This window comes from Chrysochloris asiatica, unplaced genomic scaffold, assembly GCF_000296735.1.
Source record: "Chrysochloris asiatica unplaced genomic scaffold, ChrAsi1.0 scaffold00043, whole genome shotgun sequence".
Lineage (NCBI taxonomy): Eukaryota > Metazoa > Chordata > Mammalia > Afrosoricida > Chrysochloridae > Chrysochloris > Chrysochloris asiatica.
The window spans coordinates 20,659,198-20,678,063 of NW_006408561.1; the positions used below are offsets into that span (position 1 = coordinate 20,659,198).

At 39.7% G+C, this 18,866-nt stretch overlaps 1 protein-coding gene across 1 annotated transcript in view; it reads left to right on the forward strand.

Moving 5' to 3' along the window:
• The window catches only part of FNDC3B (fibronectin type III domain containing 3B), a 339,753-nt gene that overhangs the window by 22,826 nt on the left and 298,061 nt on the right, over positions 1-18,866 (forward strand). Inside the window, exon 3 of the mRNA XM_006861842.1 lies at positions 17,206-17,281. Within this exon, the coding sequence (XP_006861904.1) occupies positions 17,206-17,281 (76 nt within the window). The remainder of the gene's footprint in view (positions 1-17,205; positions 17,282-18,866) is intronic.

The window sequence follows — 18,866 nt, forward strand, 5'->3', positions numbered from 1 at the left end:
AAACATTTCCCCCCAGGTTTGTGATGTCATTAAGGTCTGTTCACTGAATAATATCTATTTTAAAGACCTAGGAAATTAGTTAAAATTGAGTGGAATTGGGTGATGAGATGACATTATCCTTTAATTGCTGGGTTTTTACTTTTAGATTTTCATCTCCATCTGTTTTTTTGAACATGTCTTGCTTGGAACTAGGCACTGAGAGTTGTCTGACTTTTTTCCTGAATACCTCTTTACACCACACCACTTGAACCTGTCTTTGAGCTTCACAGAGTCTCCATTAAGGAAGCTTGAACACAAGCATCACACTGGGTGTTTGCCATTTCTTTGGAGGGGGGGTCTAAGTGGCTCATTTCCTACCAATTATTAGAAAGCATAATGGAAAACGTGGTAAATTAGTGGTTAAGCAGTCAGCTATGAACTGAAAGACTGATTGATAGTTAGAACCTACCAGCTGCTCCATGTGAGAAGAGACCTGAAGATCTGCTTTTGTAAGGAGTACAACCTAGAAAACCCTATGGGATAGTTTTAATCTACATGCTGTTGCTATGTGTTTGAAATTGACTCCTGGGCACCCAAAACAACAACAAAGTGAGAACCAGGAAAATATGTTCTGGAAGGTTGACTCTTCCATGGATTTCAGTGTGAGATATGATATGAGGGAGCTTCAAACATTTTGTGGAAATATTCCATTGTCTTTTAATTCCATTTTCCATGAATTTTTGAAGCTCCCTTTGTTAAGAGCCATTGAGTTTGTCTGACTTACAGCGACCTTGCACAGGGCTTCTGAGGAGTGGCTGTGGATTTGAACCTCCATTAAGGTCAGAGTTTTGATACTGAAAGAATACCAAGTATCTGACTAAATTTTTGGTATTTACCTCAAATTTAGCATGTTATTTTATAAGCTTGTTGATCACTGTTGTTGTTAAATGCCATTGAGTCAGTTCCGAACCATAGCCCAGTTTCCAAGGAGCGTTTCCAAGGAGCGACTGGTGAGTTTGAACCTCCAACCTTGTGGTTCAAACTGACCTTGTTGTCCTGCGCTTATCCTATAGCACGACAACAGTCCTTGGTGTTGCTATGAATTGAAAACGACTCATGGTCATCCAAAACCAGTAACGTGAGAACTAGGTAAAAAGACTCTGGAAGGTTGACTGTTCGTGGATTTCAGTGAGATACAAGGGGGCTTCAAACATTTTGCGGAAAAATTTCTTGTGAACAAGGATAAGCCTTCCTTGTTGATCACTAGAAGACTTTCAATTGAGTGATTATTTGTGGGCAATAACCATTTTGCAAAGAAGAGCTGGTACTTAATATTTAGATATCTTTGTTCCTTCTATAGTAGAAACAATGAGTAGTAACTTTGAAGGCATTTGAGTTGCTAGACATGGTGCTAAGAACTTACATCATTTCTTCCTTGATCATCTTATACTTTGTAAAGTGAAGAACATTATCCTGATAAAACTGAGATAATGAAGGTCAAGCACTTGCCATTTGTGAATTATGGAATTGGGATTTAAAAGTCCTGGTGTGGCACTGGACCGCAAGGTCTGTGTGAACTGCAAGGTCGGTGGTTTAAATTCACCAGCTGCTTCTTGGAAACCATGTGCTGGGTCTCTGTGTCAGTCAGAATCAACTTGACAGCACTTAACACAGCAGCAACAGCAGCATCCCCTAGTATAGAAGTCCTGGTGTAATACTACAGGATAATGCACTGGACCTCAAAGTCAGTTTGAACTTTGGTTTAAACCCACCAGCTCTTTCTCGGAAATCCTATACAGGGTCTCTGTGAGTCGGAACCGATGTGATGACTCTTAACAACAACATACCCATTACAGATTTCTGGTGTGGCACTGTAGTATTAATACTGGACTGCGAACCAAATGGTTGGCAGTTCAAACTCACTAGCTGCTCCTTGGAAACCCTACACAGGGTCGCTATGAGTTGGAATCGGCTTTATGGCACTTAACAACAACACTTACCTCATCCTATTATATAGATGTATAAGGGGGCTTCAAAAGTTCATGGAAATGGAATTAAAAGACAATGGAATTTATCCACAAAATGTTTGAATCCCCCTCATAACTCACACTGAAATTTATGAGAGTCCACCTTCCAGAGCCTTTTTTCCAGGTTTTTCACTTTATTGATTATGCTTGACCATAAATCGATTTCAACTCATAGCAACACAAAGATCCCTGTTGTAGCCCTGAAGGATAAGCACTGGACTGTGAACCACAAGGTCACGGTTTAAACCCACCAACTGCTCCTCGGAATCCTTATACAGGGTCGTTAGTAACTGATTTGATGGCATTTAACAGCATGCCCTATTCCCAAACCTGTCTTATCACCTATGAAGAGTGGAGTTGTTGCCTGTGTTAAGGTGTCTCCCTTAGGCTTGTTCACATCACCTGTAGGAGAGAACCATGGTTGTTGGGTTTTATAATATGGTAAACTGTTAATTTTACAAAGAAGAGGATTCCTGTCCATTCTCTTCTATGATTCTCACATTAACTGTTGTAACATGGCTTCTGAGGGTTATGGCCTGTGCAGTAGTGGTGAAGTCTGAAGGCATAGGTTGCACTGTGGTGGCAGTGGAGTCCTTTTCCCAGGAATGGCCCTCTTCCCTGGATCAGTAGTAGGGGCACTGTTTCCTTTGGTGTCAACAGCTCTTGAGAGATGACGGTTACCAGAGATGGGTGTGTATCCTAGGGATTTCTTGACCCTAGAGTCTCTTCCTGGAATTTAGGAGAAGGCTTTTTTTGTCTACTGTCTTTTTTTCCCAAACCCTGCCCTTAGTTTTCATTTAAAAAATTATATCATCTCAGAGGCACAGTTTGAGACTTAGGAAATCTAAAATCTTGTAAGACTTGAGCCTATTAAGCTGTTTAGTTTTCCGTCTGAATTTATAATTATTTTTGTTAAGTAATACCAGGATTGTAAAAAACTTAAGTTTTTCCTTCAAAAAGAAAGAAAATGGCCACTTGGCTACAGGAACATTTCTTAAATCTTTGACCTCTAGCCCTTTCTTGTTCTTCAGGGGGTTATGGGATTAAGTATCATGCAGTATTTGTACCAGGAGCCATGATACCAAACGTCTGTACTAATGAGTTCCTCAGTTTCTTTGTTTTAGATTGATGAAGGACTGCTTGGACTATGACGCTTCTCAAGACGTTAATTATATGTTTCAAAATCATGTGTTCTGTTAGAAATCACTTACGTATAGCCTTGGAAAGAGAACTGGAGTCCTGGAGTTGCTTCAGTGTGCAGAATATTGTTTTGGAGGCCTTGGGAAATAAATCTTAAGAGTTAGTTCATTTACCACCAAGACATACTTAGTGTATATAAACAAAAGAAGTCACAGTGTGCCTGGACATTATTTGTCCCAGATGGAGTTTAAACTTGGCTCATTATGCTACACTGATGTCATGGTGCATAAACTGGCCCTGAATTAAAGACGTGCATAGACTCTGCAGTGTGCTTGTATGTGATGAGGGTGTGCGAGGAGGAGGGGAGGGGCTGGCTGGAAAATCTTTGTCATATTTTTCCTTTGCTGTCTGCAGAGACTAGTGTCAGTTCTGAATTTGGACTTGATGCAGAATGAGGGAAGAATTGGAATAATCTGTTCATCTGTACAAGTTGGTATGTGTATGTACTCAGAGACGTCGTTCTTCCAAGGCTGAGTGTTTAAGGTGTTCCCGACTTTCCAACGGTTCAGAGCTTTAGCACTAAAATCTAGAAAAGAAAATAGGAAAGCTTGGCATTTTTGAAGACCATTTTCTGTTTGCCTCAAAATCTTAAATCTGGCAGTTTCTTTAAACTCCTTACTGGTTTTAAGTATCCAGCTGTATAATTCTGTTTTCCTGGATTGCATTAAGTATATAAAAGGCAATGCCTGGTGCTCCTTAAAGGAGCTAATTCTTCCTGTGTGTTTTGAGAGGGCAGTGTGTGGGTCAGCAAGCGGAGCCAGCCAGGGTTCTCTCTCCTGGAGTTCTGAGTATTTAATAGGAAATTTCCACACGCTGTGATGTTACTATAGTACTTTGTATTACTGGCTTCCGTTATGAGAATCTTAATTAGAAGCTTTTCCAACTAATTCAAACCATTTTGTAGATGTATAGAGCTTAGATTTCAGAACTTCTGTGAATGGATTCCATAGTCACTGTTGTTGCTGGGATCCATTGAAGCTGGACAGACACTAGAATGTGAATGAGTTGAGAGGTGAGCTTTTAGGAAAAGCCAGAATGCTTCCCAAACAGAAAATATGGTCAGAGGTAAGATTGGCTTGTTTTAGATTTTACTAAGAACATAAAACATGCTTCGGGTTTGGTGTGCTGTTTTCTTGAGACTCACATTGTAGAACCTACATTTTTACTTAACAGAGAGACTTGTCATTGGTAGCAACTTGAAGGAAAAGAAGTGTTATAACGCCAGTTATCATTTATTGAGCACATGTTATGTGTCAGGCCCTGTATCAGGACCACACTTGGCTGCCTCTATTAGAACAAACATATGAAGAGTAGGTATTATCTCTGCTTTACAGGGGAGGTGACTTGCCTAGCAGAGCTGGAAACTAACCTTGATGGCTGACACATTCTTCTCACTGTGTGTCTTGGGTTTGTAGTTGATATTTAAACTCTTAGCTCAAAAATGAATTGAAACTAAAGTGAGCTTTGCACAGAGTGACTTAACTATTCAGTATTTACATACTTAAGGAGCCCTGGTAGCATTGGGTTATGAGTTAGGCTGCTAACCGCAAGGTCAGTTTTTACAAGTTCCTCCAAGGGTGAAAGATGAGGCTTTCTGCTCCTTTTATAAAGATTTGCAGCCTCAGAAACCCTATACAGGGTGACTGTGAGTTGGAATCACCTCCATGGTATACAACTATCTCCACCATTTACATACTTACCCAGAAGACAGCTCAAGCCCAAACTCCATCTACTTACTTTATGTCAACATATAAATTGTCAGGAAAAAGAATTCTAGTATGCTCAAGAAATATGTGTACCTTTTATTGAACCCTTCAGAGTACTTCAGATTCATTTTTAATTTGAAGATATTGAGTTTTATGTTTGTTGTTGTTATGTACTGTGGAGTCAGTTCCGACTCATAGCGAGCCTGTACAGGGTTTCCAAGGCTGTAAATCTTTCTCCTGCAGAACAGCTGGTAGTTTCGAACTGCTGACCTTGCGGTTCACAGCCCGATACATAACCACTACGTAGGTGATCCTATTTTTTCTTATCCATGCTTTCTTATCTATAAGCACTCGACTGTTAACTACCACTTGCTCTGTGGGAGATTCCCCCACTGTAAAGATTTACAGCCTTAGAAACCCTGTACGGGTAGAAATGAGTCAGAAGTGATTCAGTGGCAGTGAGTTTGATTTGGTTTGATTTTGTAGCACATTTTTGTGTTTGTGTATGTACAATAAGCAGCAAACTATAATTTCAAGATATAAGAAGTTCAATTATCTGGTTTGAAATGGAATTATTTCAGATCAGAAAGCAGATATTTTGGGGATACTTTGAACTTAGGACTCCTGAAAATAAGTAGTGCAACGATTCTCCTAAGAGTCAAACATGTTTCTTAGTAACCTTACTAGTACTCCTTTCCTACTGGTCAACAAACCAGCCACAAGTATAGTAGATATGCACAGTAATCCACTGTGGCTGCTTGGTGAGTTAACTACAAGTACAGGAGTGTTAGATTGTCTATTGAATGCCTTTTGGGTTAGCTTTTTAGAACAAAGACCTGGTAGAAGGAACAAGGGACACAGAAAGTCTAGAAGGAGAAGATGGCATAAGATTGTGACAGTTGGGTGACACATGCCAGTGATAACATAGTTAAGCCGAGTTAGAGAGTGTGACCAGAAGTAGGAAAAGAATGAGGTCTGTCTTACTACTACTCCATAGTCTTAGAAACTCCTGTATTGGCAGAAAGGTAAGATAGAAGTGCATAGTGGCAAATTCTAAGATCTGGAGAACCATATTTAAAAGTTAAACTGACAGTTTTTGGAGCAACATCATCTTTGAATTATGTCATAGATGGGTGTTTCAGTAACTTCTTTATTAGTCTCTGTATGAAGTGTCTTCCCTTCTTGGTTTTGAGTTCTTCATAGGTAACAATACTGTATTCCTGCTGAAAAATCCACTGCTCACAAGATAGAGTCCATATAAGTGGAGATGGCCCCAGCTTTATCTTTTCCCCTCTGCAACATGCATACACTATTATAGTCACATTGCAATCATACTGTTCAGGCTGCCATGGGTTTTTGCTGATGATTGGTCTTCTAGTTGTCTATGCGGTCTTCTATTCCCTGTGTAGGTGTCATTCCCAACTATAAATTTCGGACTTTTTTTATTCTTGGTTTTTGTCTTGAAAGTCCTATAGTTGAACCTCTAGATTTGGATGTTTGTGGTTCTTTAAAAAGGGGCTTTTAACCTAGTTTTTGGCTATTGATAGTGCATTTTATTTTCTTTCCTATTTGTGTTGATGCTATAATTTTTATCCTTAGCAAACAGTAGCCCTTTTTGTAATAGAATCTCTTTATTCAAGGCTGTATGCAATTAGATGGGGTAGAAATGTATAACTTCATACAAGCTGCCCTTGTTATATTATAGTCCTTACTCCGTCTGTAAATATTTTTTTGCTTGTGTCTTTAAATCTCATGTAATTTTATTTGTAAGCCCCAGGTGGGCAGGATTTTGCATTGTCTAAGGCACTATAAAGCCACTTGAACTGCAAGGTCGGTGGTTCAAGCTCACCAGCTGCTCCTGGGAAACCCTATGCAGGGTCACCATGGGTCAGAATCGACTCGATAGCACTTGACAACATCAGCAACAAGGCACTATGGAAGACCCCCAGTGAGATGGATTGGCAATATGGCAGCATCAATGGGCTCAAGCCTGGCAACAATGGTGAGGTTGGCCCAGGATCGGGCAGTGTTAAGTTCTGTCGTGCGTAGGGTCGCTATGAGTCTGTACCGACTCGATGGCATCTAACAACAACAAGAACAAGGTGCTCTACTCAATGCCTAGAAAAATGCCTGGCCCTTTGTGGGGACTCAATATTTGTTGAGTTAGCACTGGCTAGTAGTAATTCTTCTAAGGGCCTTTGTTTCATCAAATACAATTATTTATTTATGTGTGTGTATATAAGGAGCCCTGGTGGTATTGTGGATTATGCCTTGGGCTGTTAATCTCAAGGTCAGCAGTTTGAATCTACCAGTTGCTCTGCAGGAGAAAGATGAGGGTTTCTGCTCCTATAAAGATTTACAGTGTCGGAAATCCTACACAGGGTGGCTGTGATTTGGATCCGGCCCCACGGCACATCACCAGCATGTAATATATAAGGAGTCTTGGCGGTGTTGTGGGTTAGATGTTGGGCTGCTAATGGAAAGGTTGGTGGGTCATAATCACCAGCTATTACAAAGGAGAAAGATGAGGCTGTCTGCTCCTCGGAAGATTTACAATCTTAAAAATCCTATATGGGGTCACTATGAGTCAGAATGGACCTGATGGCAGTGGGTTTGGTTAGGATATATATATTCATATATTCATTCTGCATGTATGGTGTTAGTGCATAAAAGTATCATACATGAGTGTTCAAATTTCTGTTACTTCAGTTATCTACCATCCATCTCAATCTTTTAACAATAGATGGGTTTGGGGAAGCATAGGCACTTACAATAATAGTCTTATATAATAGTCTTCTCAGGAGTCACTTTGAACTGCTTTATAGGAGGGCTTGAACTGCTGACTTTGTCATTCAGCAGCACTTATCTCGGGGTCATAAGAATTGTGATGTTATAATAGTAGAGTGGGTAGTATATTTGTGTATCTCAGGATTCTAGGAGAACTCAAGATCTTGACAAGGACTTTCTGAGTATATAAAAGCATCTGTTGTTGTTGTTAAGTGCCATCCAGTTGGTTTCAATGCATAGTGATCCTGCGTAGGGTTTCTGAGGAGCAGCTGGTAGGTTTGAAAGCTGATCTTGTGGTTCGAAGTCCAGTGCTGATCCTACAGCACCATGCCAGGAGCCCTATATGTCATTAATGAAGGGATTCCGCTTTAATGAAGGGATGCCACACCCTGTTTAGGATTGAGCACAGATTTCCTAGAAGAGAACTTGCCCTTCCTCTTTGTGGACAAGCCTTTAACCCAGTTAAATGCATTTCCTTGCTGTAGTTGTATCGAGTTATGTCCCTAGAGAGTTGACTCTGTCAAACCCATGGATGTCAGAGGGGGGAAAGTCATGTGGTAAAATAGAAGAACATATATCTTGGTTAGACAGGGCTGAATTCCAGAGCCAGTCACTTTTCAATTTTGTGATTTGGGGCAAGTTACCTACTTTTCTTTAGCCTCAGTTTCCCCATCTGTACTATTTCCAGTTAGTAATTCAGTAGATTCTCACTATTTGTATAGTCCATATTTGTGGATTTGCCTATTTGCTAAGATTTATCTGTATCTCCAAAATCGGTGAACTGTCACGGTCATTTGCAGATATCACAGAGTACACAAAGTTTGAGTTTCCTGAAGTTGCCTTTTTGTTTCACCTGCTGTATTGTAAACACTTTCTACAGTGTGCTTAGTGCCACACTTCTCTTATCCTTGTGCTTCTTGGTGGTTCTGCTGTTAACAATGGTCCTCAAGTGTACTGATGAAGACCTGTCATGTTTTCTAATCACGTGAAGTCTGTGATGTGCCTGGAGAAAATATATGTAGGAGGCAAACTTCCTTTAAGCATGAGTTACAGAGCTGTTGGCTGTGAGATCCCTGTTAATGATCAACCCAGCCCACTGCCACTGAGTTCATTCTGACTCACACCCGCTATATACAGGGTTTCCAAGACTGTGAATCTTTACTGGAGCAGACAGCTTCATCTGTCACCTGATAAGCCATCCAGTACGATCTCACAGTGCCACCAGGGCTCCTTTTAATAATCAACTAAAAAAACAAAACAAAACAAAAACTCTTGCTGCCATTGAGTCATTTCCAACTCATAGTGACCCAGAGTAGAGTTTCTGAAGCTGTAAATCTTTATAGGAGGGCTTGAACTGCTGACTTTGTCATTCAGCAGCACTTATCCTGCATTGCAACCCTTTAACGATCAACAGTAGATATTAGATAAGGTGATTTTAGAGAAGCATAATAGTTGGTAACGTTGTTGTTGTAAAGTGCCGTCAAAAGTCGGTTCCGACCCATAGCGACGCTGAACAGGGTTTTCGAGGCTGTAAATCTTTACGGGAGCAGAAAGCCTCATCTTTCTCCTGCAGAGCAGCTGGCGACCTTGTGGTTCGCAGCCCGATTCGTAACCACTGTGCTACCAGAGCTCCTTTGGTAAAGTTAGAGGGACAATAAAAAAAGAGGAAGACCCTTAACAAGATGAATTGGCACAATTCCTGCAATAATGGGCTCAAGCAGCAGTGATTGGGAGGACAGCACAGTTTTTTTTTCTTTTTCTGTTGTGTATATGACCCGGATGAGGTGGAGAAAGATGAGGTTCTCTGCTCCCATAAAGATTTACAGCCTTGGAAACTTTGTAGAATCACTGTGAGTTGGAATCATGTGTTGATTGGTTGATGATAACCTGGTGACCAGAGACTTGCAACAACCAAACTTTGTATTATACTTAGTTCAGTATGGAGTCCTGGTGTAGCACTTTTGGATAAACACTGGACTGGTAACCACTAAGTCGGCGGTTCAAACCCACCAGCCACTCTTGGAAACCCTATACGGGCAGGGTTGCTATGAGTTAGAACTGACTTGACAGCACACAGCAGCAGTAGTTCTATATTGTCTGATTCACAGTGTTTGTGATGACTTCATAGACTGTAACTACCAATGACAGTGAGACTTGTTAGATGATAATGGTTTAATAAATAATTACTATATTTATAATCACAGACCTGTTGTGGCACTGTGGGTTAATGCGCTGGATTGCAAAGTTGCTTTGAACTGCAAGGTCGGCGGTTTTAGCTCACCAGCGGCTCCTCAGAAAATCCTGTACAGAATTGCTATGGTTTGGAACTGATTCTAAAACAAGTACCATAGTTTGACACTGTGAGTTACTGCGTTAGACTGCAAAGTCGGTTTGAACCGTAAGGTCAGTGGTTCAAACTCACCAGCTGCTCCTTGGAAACCCTATTGAGGGTCGCTATGTGCCAGAACCAACTCAATGGCACTTAACAACATTTTTATAATCATTGTAGAAAAAAAACAGGTGGAAAAACTAACCACCAGCATGCCGAATTAATTTAACAGATGTAAAATAGTCAGTTGAAGGGAGCAGCTTTTGAACCTTCATCCCTGGACAAAATCTGAGTACTAAAATTTTTGGATTGGAGTATTCTTGTCCCTTGGCTTTAAACTAGAAAAGTGCTAACACTAGGGAACAAATAAAACAAGAACATCCATCCTCTTAGCTATGTCTGTTAAGAAAGAGCGTCATGTACTAGGTATGTCCTTGAGTCTTGACCCCATTGCCTTATATGTTCTTCATTTGCCAGCTTTGGATTAATTCTTGAGATATTGTTGTTGTAAAGTGCCTTTGAGTCGATTATGACCCATAGCAACCCTATACAGGGTTTCCAAGGAGCGACTTTGTGTTGCTTGAACCTCTGGTGAGCTTGAACCGCTGACCTTGCGATTCAAATGACTTTGCAGTCTGGCGCATTAACCTACAGCGCCAAACCAGGACTCCTTGAGGTATGTTGTTGTGAAGTGCTGTTGAGTCGGTTCCGACCCATAGAGTCCCTGTATAGGGTTTTCAAGGAGCAGCTGGTGAACTTGAACCGCCAACCTTGCAGTTCAAACAGCTTTGCAATCTGGCGCATTAGCCCACAGCGCCACACCAGGACTCCAGTATACAGGTGAGCAAATTGAAGCAGTCAGTAATACTTATCTACTTCTAATGCCTTTGAGTTTTAGCTGCTCACAAATTTAATTCTGTGATATTTCTTTGCGTTTGCTCCCATTTTCCTGATTTGGAGAACAGGGAGCGGACTCAAGACAAATAATACCTACTTTTAATTTTGCCTAAGGCCAATTGTTGTAATATTTGCCTTTATCTTCTCGAGCTGATCTTTGAAATTTTCTGTTCAGCTCTTGGACCTCCTCATTTCTTCCATTTGTTTTAGCATCTCTACGCTGGAGAGCAAGTTTCTGTCTCTTCTGACATCCATTTTGATCTTTTCCTTCTTCCTTGTCTTCTTAATGGCTTTTGGCTTTCTACCTGTATGATGTTCTTGATGTCTGTCATCCCACAACTCTTATGGTCTTCAGTCTTTAGTGTTTAATGTATAAAATCTGTTGTTCAGATGATCTTTAATTTCAGGTGGGATATATTCAAGGTCATATTTTGACTCTCGTGGACTTGTTTTCATTTTCTTCAGCTTCAGTTTGAATTTGCATATGAGCGATTAATGGTCTGTTCCACAATCTGCCCCTGGCCTTGTTTTGACTGATGGTATGGAGCTTTTCCCTTGTCTCTTTCCACATCGTCTCTTTCCGCAGATGTAGTCAGTTTGATTTCTGTGTATTCCATCTGGCGAGGTTCATGTATATAGTCGAATGAGGGATACCATTGCTGATAGCCGATGGATCTTGGCTGAAAGCAGAGAATATCAGAAAGATGTTTACCTGTGCTTTATTGACTACGCAAAGGCTTTCGATTGTGTGGATCATGACAAGCTATGGACAACATTGTGAAGTACGAGTATTTCGGAACACTTAATTGTGCTCATGAGGAACCTGTACATAACATAGACCAAGAGGCAGTTGTTTGAACAGAACATCAGAACACTGAATGGTTTAAAATTAAGAAAGGCATGTGACAGGGTTGTATTCTTTCACCATACTTATTCATCCTGTACGCTGAGCAAAAAATCCGAGAAGCTGGGTTCTATGATGGAAAATGTGGCATCAGGATTGGAGGAAGACTCATTAACAACCTGCAATATGCAGATGATACAACCTTGCTTGCTGAAAGTGAAGAGGACTTAAAACATTTACTGATGAAGATCAAAGAGCACAGCCTTTGATATGGATTGCATCTCAATGTAAAGAAGAAAACAAAAATCCTCACCACTGGAACAATAAACAACATTCTTATCAATGGAGAAAAGATTGAAGTTGTCATGGACTTCATTCTTTTTGGATCAACCATCAACACTCATAGAAGCAGCAGTCAAGAAATTAAACGACGTATTGTATTAGGCAAATCTGCTGCACAAGACTTTTTGAAAGTGTTGAAGAGCAAAGATGTCAGCTTGAGGGCTAAGGTGCGCCTGACCCAAACCATAGTATTTTCAATAACCTCATATGCATGCTAAAGCTGGACAGTGAATAAGGAAGACCGTAGAAGAATTGATGCTTTTGAGTTATGGTGTTAGAGGAGAATATTGAAAGTGCCATGGGCTGCCAAAAGAACCAACAGATCTGTGTTGGAAGAAGTGCAGCCAGAGTGCTCCTTGGAGGCTAGATGGCCAAACTTTGTCTCTCATACTTTGGTCATATTGTCAGGAGGGATCAGTTGCTGGAGAAGGATATCATGTTTGATAAGGTGGAGGGTCAGAGAAAAAGAGGAAGACCCCTAGTGAGATGAATTGGCAAAGTGGCAGCATCAATGGGCTCAAGAATGGCAATGATAGTAATGTTGGCCCAGGACCGGGCAGTGTTTCGTTCTGCTGTGCATAAGGCCGTTATGAGTCGGTACCGACTGGATGGCACCTAACAACAACAACAACAAGGCAATTTTGGTCCTTGCCATAAAGACCAGGGTCTCAAAGGTGTTAGTTGGTAGATGATTTGGTATTTTTTGGGTTTTGGAAGAACTCACTAGGATTTCCCCAGACTTTGAAAATCTGGGGCATATTAACATGATTGAACAAAAAGGTTAACACAGCACCCTATTTATTTAAGTTTTTTTTTTGTTATTTCTGAAATTATAGCTCTTTCTTCCTTACTTGGAAATCTGCAACTTTTAGGTTGTGTCATTTTCCTCCCTAAAGTTACCTGTTGGGTAATCATATGTACTGGCCAACTGCAAGGTGTTCATTTATATATGAAACAGCTAAGAGTAAGACTAGCCTCACTGAGTGTGTTAGGGGACAAGCTCCTGAAGTGAAATGAGATCTCCTCTCCTTGCACAGTCTTGGTGTAGTCTGCATTGGATTGAAGTTATTAAGATGCTGCAAATGTAGTATTTCATCTTACAATCAGTGCTGTTCTCCCATAGAAGCTTCCATGATAGCTTTCATCATTGTGGTGATTCCTTAGCCATGTGACTGGTAATTATTCATTAGATACCAATAATTTAGGAGTTTGCCTCTCTGCGTAATCTTAGATACTACTGATCTTCTCGTTGTTCAGCCACCCCGAATTTTAATTGCAAAAGAAACTCTCTTTTTCTAATAAGTTGAAAACTGAATTAGATTTAGATTTATACCTTCTCAGAAAGCTCTGCAGCACCTGCTTCAGTTCTCTTGTGACTATAGCATTCCCAAGGTGCTGTATTTAACTTCTAGTTCAATCATGTTAATTCTAACTCTTGTTTTATTGTTACTTTAAAACTCTGGAAAAGTGGCCGTTTATTTTTCATTAAGTCTCAATAAACTGCCTCTGTTTATTTCAGACTTCTTGGGTCATGTACCACTCACAGATTTGAAACAGATCCTATGAAGCAACAGTAGCCTGGAGTATGCTCCTGTGATTTGACTGACATGGTTCTATTTCAACTTCTCACAGGAGAAGACTCTTAATCAGTGGTTAAAATCTTTTGTCTTTTTCCCTCTGCATCTGTGAGGTCATGGTATAGAGCTTGAATCAGTTTAATGCTGACTTTGGAAAAGCAAGTACTGCTTTGTGAGTGAACGAAAGATGAGGAGGTTTGGACAGTGATATTACTATGTATTATGTTCCATGCTTTATATATAAGAGAACTTGCAACAGTTATGCCTGTTTTGTGGCCAGGGAGAGAGAGAGAGAGAGAGAGAGACTGACTGACTGACTGACTGACTGACTGACAGACTGACTGACTGACTGACTGACTGACTGACTGACTGACTGACTGATTTGTAAAATACAAAAGGTTAAGTGCCACCAAGCCTGCCAGAGTGTGACTCATACTCCTCAAGGCTGCGTGATGCAAGGCCTTTTGCTGCTTTTTCATTCATGTCTGTTGTCAGGCACAGATCACGGCCTGGTGTGTGTCAAGACTTTATTTTTTATCTATTCTTGATTGACAGTGAAAGCAGTAAGGTGGTCAGTCTCCTTCAGCAGAATAAAATGCTTTCTTTTAAAACATCTCAGTGTTGAGGTGAATACAGTTTGTTCAAATAATGACTTTTGCTCTTACTGAGAAAAATTGATTTTGGGACAGAGAAGATTTGCCTGGTTTCTGAGGTAATTTGGTAGATTATAATCTGGTTGCCACAGCTACTCAACAGCAGAGAGAATTATGGGGACTAAACATTTGAAGACAAGTATTTTAGTAAAATACTTAAAAGCACTGTCGTCTCCTTTCTTGAAGAAGTGGGTTGTGGGTCAGGAATTGGCCTCAATAAAAGGGAGGGAGAAGACATCAGTGGATTTTGGAGGGTAGACACCTCCAGGCCATTCTTTGAACTAAGGAACCACTAAGGAAATATGACAGACAGTTGTCTTGCAATCTGATAATCAGATAACATGACAGGATCTGGAACCTGCACTTTTTCAGAAATTTCTTTCCTTGCTCAGAATTTTCCACAATAATGGTGAATTTTATTTTCATAACCCATTTTCAGGACACATTGTCTGTCAGTTATAAATGTGGTGGGCATTGATTTCCCCCCCCCTTCAATTAATTCCACAGGCATATATTATAGGTCTATCCTAGGGGGTTTAAACAAAAAGTAGACTGTTTCTGCTCTAGTGTAGTGATGTTGGAGTCCTGGTGTGGCGCTGTGGGTTAATGCACCAGACTGCAAAGCCATTTGAACTGCAAGGTCGGTGATTCAAGCTCACCAGCTGCTCCTTGGAAACCCTATACAGGGTCACTATGGGTCGGAATCGACTCGACGGCACTTGACAACATAGTGATGTTAGACTTGGTCTAAAGATGTTTTACAAGCACATTAATAATTTTCTTCTTTGAAGTGTTGTTTTATTCCATTGAAATCATTATGTTCTATATTTATATAATAGTAAAGTGAATTAGAAATGATTTTCATTTTAAAGGAATGGCTTGAAGAGCTCAGTTTTAATAACACATTCAAAATGTTTTATTCACATTGAAGATCTGAAGAGATTTCCTTTTGAGTTTTTGAAATGGTGTAGCGTCTGAGAATTTGAATAACGAACAGTGAAAATTCATTGATACAGTTATATAGGACAAATAAAGTACCCAGAAACAGCTTTTATAATTTAAAATAATGAGAAGAACCAGAGATGAAACTTGAACTTCTTTTCCTTTGAATGATCCTGTTTTTTTTTTTCCCAGTTAATGTATTTTCTGATTTAAAAAATGTCTCCTGTGGCAAAATATTAGAAGAGCAAAGGGCATGATACTAAAGGTTGACGTCTTAAAGATGAAATGACTTTGATTCAAGCACTGCGCAAAGATAGTGAGATCTTGTTCATATTTTGTTGTTGTTAAGTGCTGTCAGGTCAGTTCCAATTTATAGCAACCACCAACCTTGAAGTTCTAACTGACTTTGTAGCCCGGCGTATTATCCTGAAACACTATAGGAAAACCAAATGCACTGTCATCAAGTTAGTTTTGACTCACAGGAGACTCTAGATAGGGTTTCCCAGACTGTAGGTCTTTATGGGAGCAAGCTGCTTCAATACAGTAAAGTGATTGCCTGGTTAATTGGTTCTAGGAAGGAAAGGAAGGATTTTGTTGCTGCTTGTTTATTTTTTGAGAACATGCAATGTATGATCTGACTTGTCATGAGGCTCAAAGACCACTTTGTAAGCTGAGAACAATGAATAGACTTTAGCAGGTCATTGGTTGGCAGGGATAAACTAGTCCCCAAACTGCTTTGCACACAGAGTGGGAACTTGTCTGCTTGATGGTTCCAAGACAGGGGGAGCAAGAGTTGCTCTAAGACCTCTAGGATAAGTGTGGCACTAATATCTTGAAATTGAATGGTGTCAACCAGGTCATGAGTTAACTATAACTTGAAATTGTGCATTGTGTCCTTTAATTGGTATTTAGATATAAATTTTTAATTTTCCCTTTTGTTGTCCAATGATCATGTTGCCATCAAGTTGTTTCCGACCAATAGGGACCCTGTATAGGGTATCTGAGGAGTGGCTAATGGGTTTGAACTGCTGGCTTTGTGTTTCAAACTGACCTTAAGGTCCATTACCTTAAGGTGCATTACCCTGCAGCGCCACATTAAAATTACAAGACTGTTGAAAGGAAATACTTTGTCATTGCCACTCAAATATTAAGTATTTATGTTAGACCAATTCATAAGTTTAAAACACTGACATTTAGGTAGTAGATTTCAAAATTTGAGTGTCATTGGAGCCTATTTGTAATTATATTTATTTAATACTGGTCATTACTATATCTTATATTCAGATGATAATTTCCCCACATATTTTGCTTTGTATTGTAACACAGTAGATTCATAATATCTAGGTCAGTAATAGACACTTCGGGCTGCGAACCTCAAGGTCAGCAGTTGGAAACTACCAGCTGTTCTGTGGGAGAAAGATGAGGCTGTCACTCCCGTAAAGATTTACAGCCTCAGATACCCTGTACAGGGTCGCTATGGGTTGGAACCGACTCCGTGGCACACATCACCACCACTAGACACTTGGGAACAGTATGCAAGTGTGTTCGATTCAAACCTCATTTCTTAGTGCAGTTGTCCTCTAAGTAATTTTCGGTCTTGTATCTTCACTGCTATTTTTAAATTGGTGAAAGACAGGGGAAAAAATGTGTTTTCCAAAGAAAAGCTTTTGTAATTTTGTTGTTGTTGTTGTTTTCAATTTCTAAAGCATCCTAAGAAATGTGAGAATTCACTTATGAGTATACTCCTCCACACCCTCAAATTTGAACCAGGTCTGACTTTGAGCCTGAGTTTTGTGCTTTTACAAGATTTGGTGCAACATACTTCCTGTCTAGTACATAAATTTTGGTGATAAAACTGTTGAAATGAAGAAAATTCCCAGATGTTCTAATATTAAACTGAAATTAATGTGTTATTTTGGCAGGTTATTCTCGTTCAAGTTAATCCAGGTGAGACTTTTACAATAAGAGCAGAGGATGGAACACTTCAGTGCATTCAAGGTAAGGAAGTTTCGGTAAACCATCTAACCCAAGAATTTTACTTTGTTAGTTCAAGGAAGTGAGGTTTTTCTCTGTGTCTACGTACGATTTTCCACAAGTAAAATGTATCTTGGGTTTTCTCATTTTTCCAGAAGAAAAAGATACCTTGGATTTTCTAGGGTTTTGTTTTTTCCCTGTTGATTTTTCTTTCTTTAATACTCCAGTAGGCTTGTGAGACACTATTCCAAGGGACAAAGTTAAATAGCTCTACTAGTCAATCAAATTTTAAATGAACTAATTTAAGTGGGAAAAGCTTTATGGATCAGAATTAGAGAAGTTGATAAACATGGGAAATTCAGAGATACTACATTACCTGAAAATGTTTTAAAAACATCTTGAAATTCCAGTTCAAAACAACTAATAGTTTTTGCAGATAATCTTTTCAGTGAAATGGTGTCCAGATGATGCTTTCAGGAGTAAAATCTAATAGTTTTTATTTTTATTTTTAAGTTAGTTATTGCTAGTTAAATAATTACTCCAAAATTTTGTGGCTTAGAACAGCAGTATTTATTACTTCACAGTTTCTGTGTATCAGGAGTTCTGGTGCATCTTAGCTAGAACCTCTGGCTCTAGGTCTGTCAGAAAAGACTACAACAATCTATGTGTGAGGTAGGGCTACGGGCATCTCAAAGTGGACCAGTGGTGAATCTGATTCCAAATTCATTCAGGTGATTGTTAGCAGACTTTAGTTTTTCATGGACTGTTTGGAGGCCTCCCTCAGTTCCTTGTGGAGAGGAGGAACTTCTCCACAGGATAGCATAAACATGGCACCTTGCTTCATTAGAGTGAGAAATTCATAGGAAAAGCATGAGTCATTAGGTACAGCCCACAACTGAGAGGGAATTTCACAAGGGTGTGTCTTCCGGAAGTCAGGGATCATCTGGGGCCATCTTAGAAAGCTGTCTGCTTATAGTTACCCCTTCTAGTCCTCAATGATTCATGTCTGTCTCACATGCCAAATACTCCCTCCTAAGATGTCCAGAAGTTGCTATGATTACAGTATTAGCTCAAAGTTCAAAATATTATCATCCAAATAAGTTTCAGGTTGTAGTGAGGCTCATCCAAAGTACAAATTTCTAGTCTATGTACTGCCAGTGTGTCTTCTCCACACTTTACTTTGGAAATAAATGACTCTGGGTTACTCCAGATAGAGCGTTGTTAAGGAAGTTTAATGTAAACCTGTAGTTATCCTGTAAACACAGTTGTGTTGAAGCACTTTTGGTGACAACTGGTTTTGGCAGTGACTGGTGTTATGGAGCAGATGGTAACCTGACATAATTGAGATCAATACTAGCTTGTTAATTGGACTGGAATCTAGTTTTTCATTTTATTTCTAGGAACAGATGATAAGAAAATTATATCTACTGTGACATCAAATTTTATATGCCAGTGGTTCTCAAATATTAGGGCTGTCACAATTACTTATTTTAAAATACCAACAGAATATTGCCACTGAGTTCATCCTAAAGCATAACCCCCCTATAGAATACAGTATAGCTTCCCTGCAGGGTTTCCAAGGTGATAATGTAGTCATTGTTAGGTGCCA